Below are 9430 nucleotides of genomic sequence, written 5' to 3' on the forward strand. Positions count from 1 at the left end.
ACACTTCTTTTTACCTTTCCATCATCAACCACATAATTTGATGTTACATTCCAAGTACACATGTAACGAGTGACTATCTCAGTATGATACCTGATGGTCCTTGATGCTCAAGTAACTGCACCTGTTCATGAGTTATTACCACCTCCTTAGAAAGTGAAGAGCTTTACTTTAATCTTCTACTTTTGTATAAAAGAATGTAGAGTATGTTTTAAATGAGACATTGAAATATGTTACTGCTCAAAGGAACCTGGATATTCTGGCATACAAATCTGTAAGTTAACATGCATGCATTGCAAGCAAGTAAGAAGACAAGCAGTTTGTTGTTCATTATGAAGTAGGATTTGATAGCAAGAATAAAGATGTATTGTTTCAATTATGTAAGGCATACTATTGCATACAAACCTGGCTCCCTACCTGAGAGGGGAAGTAATAGAGGAAGTGCAGTGATTACTTGAATTGGAGGGGTTCCCTCAGTAGAAGAGGTTAGACAGACGGCCTATGCTCCAGTGATCTCATTGAAATGTATAAAATCCTTGTGCTTTAATGGGGTAGATTTGGAATAGAAATTTCTCCTGCTGTAGTAATGACCCAAACCTAAAGTCCATAGTGTTGACCTTTCAGGACTCAGATGAAACTATATTTCTTCACCCAGAGAATAATTAACCTTTTGAATTCTCCAGAGAAGGCAGTGGAGGCTCAGCAGATTTTTCTGTTAATGGATTTTAGGGATATGGGGTTTGTGAAAGAAATGACGCTAAGGTTAACAATCTCCTTGAATTGCATGAACATTCAAATGTACTGCTCCTGCTGTTCCTTATATTGTACATGACCACTAATATGTTGGGTGAGAGAAATATAAACACTCTGCTGAAGGAACCTACAAAGAATTACTTAAGCTTTCATTGGGATATCTGTGATAATCATAACCTGATCCCATATCTACCCCACCCACCCCATCCTCTGAAACTTCAGCCCAAGTTCAATGTTCAGTTTATGGGAACCTGGTCCCAAGCTTTACAAACTAACAGTTGAAGAATAGGAAGGTGTTGTGTTTTGTAACTCCAAAACATAAAATTAATCAAAAGAAAAATAGGGAAGCCGGAGAGATGCGTGGAAACTTTGTTTTTACTTTTAGTAAGGTATACACTAATGACATGGTGGTGTGATGATGTATGCCATTCACATACTTTTACATGTATCCCTCAATGCATTATGTAAACAACAAAGAATGTTTAATCAAACAAGATATTACTCAAATGTTACTGAAATATTAAATACACTAGTCTCCTCTTTACACATTTGCATATAATGCTTCTCAACTCAAATATGTAATTTATTGTTCTGCTGTGTATGTGTGTGTGTAAATATATACACGCTTACACTCAGTATATTGTAGAATATAACTTCAACAGGTGGGTAGTCGTCTTGGGGTCATTTAAAACTTAGTCACCACTGTTATGCTCTGTAACTCAAAAACATAAAACTAATTGAAAGAAAAACAAGCCTGAGAGATGCATGTAAACTTCACTTTTACTTTCAGCGAGGTGCATGCTTATGACTTGGTGGCATGAAGACGTATGCCTGCACGTATTTTTACATTTAACACACAATGCATTATGTAAGAATGCTTAATCAAACAGTATGTTTACAATATTACTTAAACATTACTGAAATAATAAACACAACAGAAAGCACTGATGCCCACACCATTTCCTTGAAAAGACGTAGTACATCTTCTATTTATTTTCTTCTTCTGCTTGAAGAGACTTTGAAGATGTTGTCCCCAATATGAGTCATACAAATTAAATTCAAAATTGAAAGGAAGATGACAAATAATGAGCAATACAAGGTTGAGTAACTAGAAATAATTTAAACTTGTTGCCAAACTCTCTGGGCACTCCTGCATTTAACTGTGTATACAATTGATTTAAAGGGTTAAAAATTGTGCAGATACTAGCAGTATAAAAGGTATAGTAAGTTATTTTCAGGAACAAAAGAAGCTGTAGAAGAATATTAACAAGATGGTGAAATAGCCAAAAATAAATGGTAGATGGAAATGGGGTAGAATATTTGTTTAGATTATCCTGTGTTAGATGACTACAGAGATTCATGAGTTAAAACTTGAGAATATTAATTGTGTATAATATAAAAGTCAAAGGTATAATTATGAATCTATGTAGAACATTGGAGAAAATATCAGCATTTCAGGGTAGCATAAACAAGTGGTTGGAGGAAGAAGAACAAAGAAACATAATAATTAGGCAGACATGTGGGATTGGATTTGGTTGAACAAAGGTTCTGACCAGCACATTTGGAGAACTTCTTGATCTTCAAGGGTGTCAAGGGTTTTGTAATCAACTCAAACCTGTTTCATTCTAAGTCATCAGCTTCTGTGTCTTATGGCCTTATATTAACTTACAATCCCAACAATTACATTCCTCCATCGCTCCTCTGGAATGTCAGTGCACATTGGGGCTCATATTGAAGTACGGAGCACTTGATACAAAGCTGAATGTCCTATCAACTGAAGAATAAGAACGAATTGAGGCTGTAGAATATTTCTATTATTTTTAAATTCATTTTATTTCTGCCTTAGGACTCCTTACCGGAAAAACTGGCAATCTATGAGAAGAATATGGAAGAATTTGATGCGTTTGTAGACACCCTTCAGTAACCATTGACAATATCTTCCCCAGCTTTAGAAACAATACCTGCAACAAGCACCAATGTTTAAAATTGTTTTCCCTCTATAAATAAAATGTATATATTTTTAGAAGTACAGAATCCCCTTATTTCTATAGATGTCCATCTGCAATCTGTAAGTACATTTTCTAGTTGCACTTACTGATCTGCTATAATTGAAAAGTGTAAGTCTACCTTACTGTACACATGTGTAAATATCTTGTAAAGCCAAACAACATTTAATCAATGTATTTCTTTCTATTGAAGTAGGAAGTTTTGTGTGCTTCTTGCAAGTCTGGTTGTATTCTAAGGATGGTTTTTAATTTAAATTGCAGCATGTTCGTTTCAGACCCAATGATTTGTAGCTTGTCACTTCACTGTAGAAAAATAAAACGCTGAACCATTTGGGCAATGGCATCTTGATCAACTGGGTGATAAAACTGAAAATGCTTACTGTTCAGGACCTAAGATCTTACAGCCGTCATTCACATTCTTTTCACATTCTGATGAAATATTATCATTTATCTTATAGAAATATTATGACAATATGTGTTTCACATACTGTATGTCTGAATGACTCATGATTCTGTGTGCCTAACTGAAAGCCACTTGACTTGGTAGCCGTATGACATCCTGATAGTTCAGCGAATCAAAGTCATGGCAACCTTGGTAAAATGGTAACCACAGAGCAACTGTGGGATTTTAGATTCAAAAGTGACTGGACTGTAAGACTGAGTGGATTTATGTGCTCAACTCTTCTTTGGAAATTGAAATAATGTTCTGGCACAGTTGAGTTTATCCAACAACTCCCAGAGATAAACGATAAAAACACAAAGAGAACAATAGGTAAATATCAAAACTAAATGGCCTTGCTCTATGAATACAAAGGGAATCAGTAGACTTAATGCTTCTCACCAGTCAGTCCTAACCTGCCATCACCCACTATTTTAGGTTAGTTTTACAAATGTTTTCACTGTTAACAAATGACACAGTTAGGAGACTTGCTACTTCACACTCCACCAACCCAGGTTGACTCCACTCCTGTCTGTGTGGTGTTTGCACATTTTCCTTGTGTCCAAGTAGAATTCCACTGGGTGCTCTGATTTCCTCCCATGTTCCAAAGAATCTGTGGAATTGAAAGAATGTGGGGGAATAAAATGGAATAAGCTGATTTTGGTGCATCATGGTCTCAATAGATAGTGGGCCCCAGTGCTGTTCTGTTTACTGTATGATGCTGTTTTTAAACCTTTTTAATTTAAATTGTTAGCCCACAAGCATTAGGGGGTTATTATCCCGGTGGAAAATGAATTGCTGACTGTATCCTTGGTACTTTTAAATTCTGTATTATGTCTATAATCTCTTCTATCCTGGAGAACTCTGCACAACCACTTTTTGCATCTTCATGTAAATTCTCACTCCTACCAAAGGTCCTATCTATAATTTCAAGAAAAATGGGTGAGATCGGATCTCTGGAGCAGAGACAACTCGAGAGAAAACACTAACAGTTCTGGCAGAGTTTTCAACCTACAATTAACTTTGTTTCTCTTTCCACATTTGCAAATGAGTGTTTCTAGCATTTCCTGGTTTTTCTTCAGACTCTATGAGAGAGCACCAAACCAGGACATTCAGCCCAACCAATCCATGCCAACTAAGACTCCTATCAAAATTAATTCCATTTACCTGCATCTGGCCCATATTCCTCTAAACCTTGACTATCCATTTTGCAGCAAATCAGGGTGGACAAATGTCCAGAATCAGACAAGCTGTTACCTTGGACCGTGTGGGAGGTAAGTGCAAAATTTGCAGGGGCCCTAGCAGAGATATTGAAGTCATCCTTAGCAGCAGGTAAGGTACCAGAGGATTGGATAGCTAATGTTGTTCTGCTGTTCAAGAAAGACTTGAAGAATAAACCAGGAAATTACAGGCCTGACAATACTTGACTAACCTTGCCTTTTAAATTTACCTGTTTCAACCACTTATTTCCATATGCAGCCACCCTCTGGCTGAAAAAAGTTGCCCCTTGGCTCCTAATAAATCCGTCTCCTGCCCTATGGTCCTCTAGTGCTTCAGATCCCAACCTTTGGCAACAGACCATGCATTCACCCTATCTGATTTTATACACCTCTGTAATGTCTATTCAGTATGCTGCAGTGAATAGAGTCCCAGCCTGATCAATCTTCCAATATAACCTAGTTCCTTGAAACCTGTCAACATCATTGTAAATCTCCTTCCAGCTTAGTGTATCTTCATCATCTGCAGTCCCTTTTTTATCATAATGGCTGCATCTTTAGCTTCCTTATCTCAATACTATTGCTGCTATCTATTTATGCCCTTTCAGAAACCTACTGTCTGAACCAGTATGAGCAGCAAATTTAATGTTAGCTTTCAAAAAGGAAGCGGGATATTACCAGGAAAAGAAAGCCTATAGATTACAGAGCAAGGAGTAGGGAAGATGATTATAATGGACAGCTCTTTGGCAAGCTAACACATGTTCTTTAATCAAGTTTTTAACCACTACGTGCATAACTTCTGACTCATTGCTTATTTTGTTTTCGGATTGTGCTACCGTAATGTTTCATTTAAATGCAGAATGCAAAAGAAAAATAACAGTAACAGAAAAATCGCTGCGACGTAAGTATTGCCCACTAGATGGCAGTGACGTCTTGATTACTGCATTCTGTTTGCTTTCGTATTAGAAAGTGTAGGTCCTGCACCTTTTTCGAATTAATAAAATTCAAGTGAGTGTTAATTGATATGGTTATGAGGAGCTGAGGCCAGCATAGATGACACTAAATGGTGGGGCAGACTTGAGCGTCCCACTACTGCTCCTAATTTCTTGTGTTATGGATCACCAGTTAAAATGAAGAAATTACAATACGCATAATCCATGTCAGGACAAGGTAAGACAATGCTGAAAGCTTGGGGCTCCCACACACTTGCGGTCCTTGTCCTAGTTGCACCAACGTTTTCCCCTTTTCTCTGTGAATAAAATGTGCCAGAGCAGCTGAAACCAGTAACATACGGCCCTCACACGAAGTTAGTAGTTTAGGGTCAAGTCAGCAGATCAACTACAGAAGTCCAATTGGTGGACATACTTACCAGGAATTCACACATCCATAGAATGTGCTTATCAAAATACTGCAACAGGAAGTTAGATAAGTATTTCCCAGTTTGATATGGACTGAAATTCTGAGCAAAGATTACTCGAGCTCTATTTTGTAAATTCCCCTTTCTTTCCCATTTATCTTGCATAAACAGGAAGACTGAAATTGGATGTGGGGATGGAGTAACCTATACTTTCTGGAATTGGGCCATACTTTATTCCTCTTGCGTCAACTGAAATATAAAAGAAGCTTCAGAAACTTCACCTGCGACAAGTGCACCCAGCTGTAGCTTCTAACACACTGCATTAAGGAGTGAAGCTGGAACTGGAAGAACTCCAAATCATTCAGGAGGCTGAGGGGGTGATAGGTAGGACACATAGAGAGGTAGTTACACCCAAGGTGCACGATACAGAAAGCTGGGTGACAGGAAGGGGAAAGGGTTCAGACATCCAGTGCAGAGTACCCCTGAGGTCACCCCCTTCAACAACGTGGATACTGTTGGGGTGGATGGCCTAGCAAAGGAAAGTCGCAGCAGTTAGCTCTTTGGCACTCAGTTGGACTCTGGCCTGCACCTAGACTGGAGAGGGGACTAATATCCTAGTGGGAAAGTTGATAAGTGATGCACGGAGGGGTTTAACCTAGAGCTGCAGGGGAATGGGAACCAGAGTGCCAGAACAGTTAGTGACAGTGTGGAGACAGGTGTTATTAACGCCTCAGACAAAGTCAGGGATCAAAAGATTGAGCATGGTGGGACTAATGTTCTGAGTTGCTTATATTTCATTGCAAGAAGGATGTAGGAAATGCAAATGAGTTCAGGGCATGGATCAGCACATGGAACTAAGATATCCTAGCCATTAGCAAGACTTTGTAGCAGGGCTGGCAGTTCAGTATTCTGGGGTTCCATTGTTTTAGATGTGATAGAGCATGAGGGGTTAAAGGGGCAGGGATGACATTACTAGACAGGGAAAATGTCAGGACAGACTGGTGAACTTGTCTAGTGAGGTTTTATGGGTGGAACTGAGGAATAAGAAAGGTATGATCACATCATTGGGACTATATTATCGATCATCCAACAGTCTATGGTATGTAGAGGAACAAATTTGTAGAGAGATCATAACTTCCCACATATTCACTGGGACTCCTACACTGTTAAAAGAGTAGATGGGATAGAGTTTGCCAAATGTGTTCAGCAAAGTTTCCTTAATGAGTACATAGGATTCCTTACAAGAGACTGTGCAATACTGGATCTGCTATTAGGAAATGAGACAGGGCAGGTAACAGAAGTTTGTAAAGGGAAACACTGCATCTGGTGCTCAGAATGCCATTAGTTTCAAGGTCATTATGAAAAAGGATAGGTCTGGTCCTCAGGTTGTGATTCTAAAGTGGAGAAAGACCAATTTTAATATCAGAAAGGATGTGGCAAAGGTCTACTTAGTAAGTAGCAGGCATTCAAAAGTGAAATTTTGAAAGTACAAAGCTTATATGTTCTTGTCAGAATAAAAAGCAAGGATAACTTGTTTAGGGAACCTTAGTTTTTGTGAGATATTGAGGCCCTGGTTAAGGGGGAAAAAAGGAGGTGCATAGCAGGTATAGGCAGGTAGGAACAAATAAAGTACTTGAGGAGAATAAGGAATGCAAGAAAATGTCCAAAAATATCATGAAGGTTAAAAGAAGGCATAAAGTTGCTCTAGCAGACAAGGTGAATGAGAATCCTAAGAGCTTCTACAGATATGTTGAGACCAAAAGGATTGCAAGAGACAAAATTGGTTCTCTGGAAGATCAGAATGGTAATCTATGTGTGAAACCAAGAGAGATGGGGGAGATCTTAAGTAGATTTTTTGCATCTGTATTTTACTTGGGAGACATATACAGAATATGTCGACATCGGGCAAAGCAGCAGTGAAGTTGTGCCCGATACAGATTGCAGAGGAGGAGGTGTTTGCTGTTTGGAGGCAAATCAGGGTCTTACCTTGGACCCTGAGGGAGGCAAGTGCAAAACCTGCAGGGGCCCTTGCAGAGATATTTAAATCATTCTTAGCAGCAGGTAAGATACCAGAGCATTGGATAGCTAATGTTGTTCTGCTGCTCAAGAAAGACGTGGAGAATAAACCAGGAAATTACAGGCTGCTGAGCGTGACATCAGTAGTGGGAAAGATATTAGAAGGTATTCTAAGAGACCGGACATATGAGTATTTGGATAGACAGGGATTGATTAGTAATAGTCAGCATGGCTTTGTGCACAGTAGATCATGACTAACCAATCTTACTGCATGGGAGGTTGGTCAAGAAGGTTCAGTTGCTTAGTATACAAGATGAAGTAGTAAATAGGATTAGATATTGTTTTTGCGGGAGAAGCCAGAGATCGTACAAGTGTTTGGATATTGAAGTTATATAAAACATTGGTGAGGTCTAATTTGGAGTATTGTGTGCAGTTTTGGTTCCTTACTTACAGGAAAGATGTTAGTAAGGTTGAAAGAGCACTGAGAAAACTTACAAGGATGTTGTCAGGACTGGAGGACCTGAGTTATAAGGAAAGATTGAATAGGGTAGAACTTTATTCCTGAGAACTTAGAAGTTTGAGGTATACAAAATTATAAGATATATAGATAGACATGCATGGATGGCAGAGGTACAGTCTGGGTGCAGGTTGATGGGACCAGGCAGTTTTAATCATTCGGCACAAACTAGATGGGCTGAAAGGTCTGTTTCTGTGCTGTAGTTTACCATAACTCGAACTCTAAACATGTTCAGCTAACACACTTGCAATTCCACGTCGCAATCAAGTGGTGGCATTTCACGTGTGGAAACACAAGCTGAGATTTTCTAACCATGAGATGGAGCATGAGGAAATTCTAAAAATGCAAGAAATTTGGACTATCCTCCATTTGTTCCAGGATGAAAGAAAATCAGATAAATGCCCCAGCAGGAGAGGCTTTAAACCTGGAACAACAATCCCAGCTAGTATAGAATTTGTCCTCCCCTCATCCACCAGTTAGATGTTCCATGTTAGTTTTGAATCTTTTAAAATATCAGCTCAGCTAATTTAACTACAATTCCCTAATATCATCAATAAGAAGCAAAACAAAATGGATTTATAGATACAGCTAACATAATAATTAAAACCTAACACTAACACAAAAAAAATTACACAAATTAGAGCAAACCAACCAAACTTTCTTTAGTCACACAAGGCTTTTTTTAAAATTAAGTACCATATGCGGCCTCTGCTGGAGCTCCCAGGCATAACTAATTCCAATTCTGCAGGCAAATATTTACTACTCATTCCATTACAAACAAATTGTCCAGTCATTGCTGTGTTGCTGATTTTATGATTTTACTGTCCACAGTCTTTTTCCCGGGCGACAATAGAAAGGTTTCATAGATTGTAAAGACTTTGGGCCTCATTAATGATACTATATAAATGCATGCCTTTTTAATGGCCATGTGATTTGGATTGTTTAAAGGCAAGATGTGTTACTGTAACAAGTAGTTCAATCAAAATCAGCATAATACTGTGGTAAAATTCCAATTATCCACTGTAAGATTGTTCAACAGTACCAATGGTTCTGCCTCGGATTCACTGGGTGCTAATTCCAACATGCTCTGTAGCACACCATGTTCCCGGTTATTCTTCATTTTTCTTA

At 38.5% G+C, this 9430-nt stretch overlaps 1 protein-coding gene across 3 annotated transcripts in view; it reads left to right on the top strand.

Moving 5' to 3' along the window:
* atg13 (ATG13 autophagy related 13 homolog (S. cerevisiae)) overlaps positions 1–3094 on the top strand; it is a 111835-nt gene extending 108741 nt beyond the window's left edge. For all 3 annotated transcript variants that reach the window (XM_059975490.1, XM_059975488.1, XM_059975491.1), the window contains one exon: positions 2597–3094. In XM_059975490.1, coding sequence (XP_059831473.1) covers positions 2597–2674 — 78 coding nt within the window. In that variant the 3' untranslated portion in view covers positions 2675–3094. The remainder of the gene's footprint in view (positions 1–2596) is intronic.
* Positions 3095–9430: the final 6336 nt, after the last annotated feature.

Source organism: Hypanus sabinus, chromosome 7, assembly GCF_030144855.1.
Source record: "Hypanus sabinus isolate sHypSab1 chromosome 7, sHypSab1.hap1, whole genome shotgun sequence".
NCBI classification, from domain to species: domain Eukaryota; kingdom Metazoa; phylum Chordata; class Chondrichthyes; order Myliobatiformes; family Dasyatidae; genus Hypanus; species Hypanus sabinus.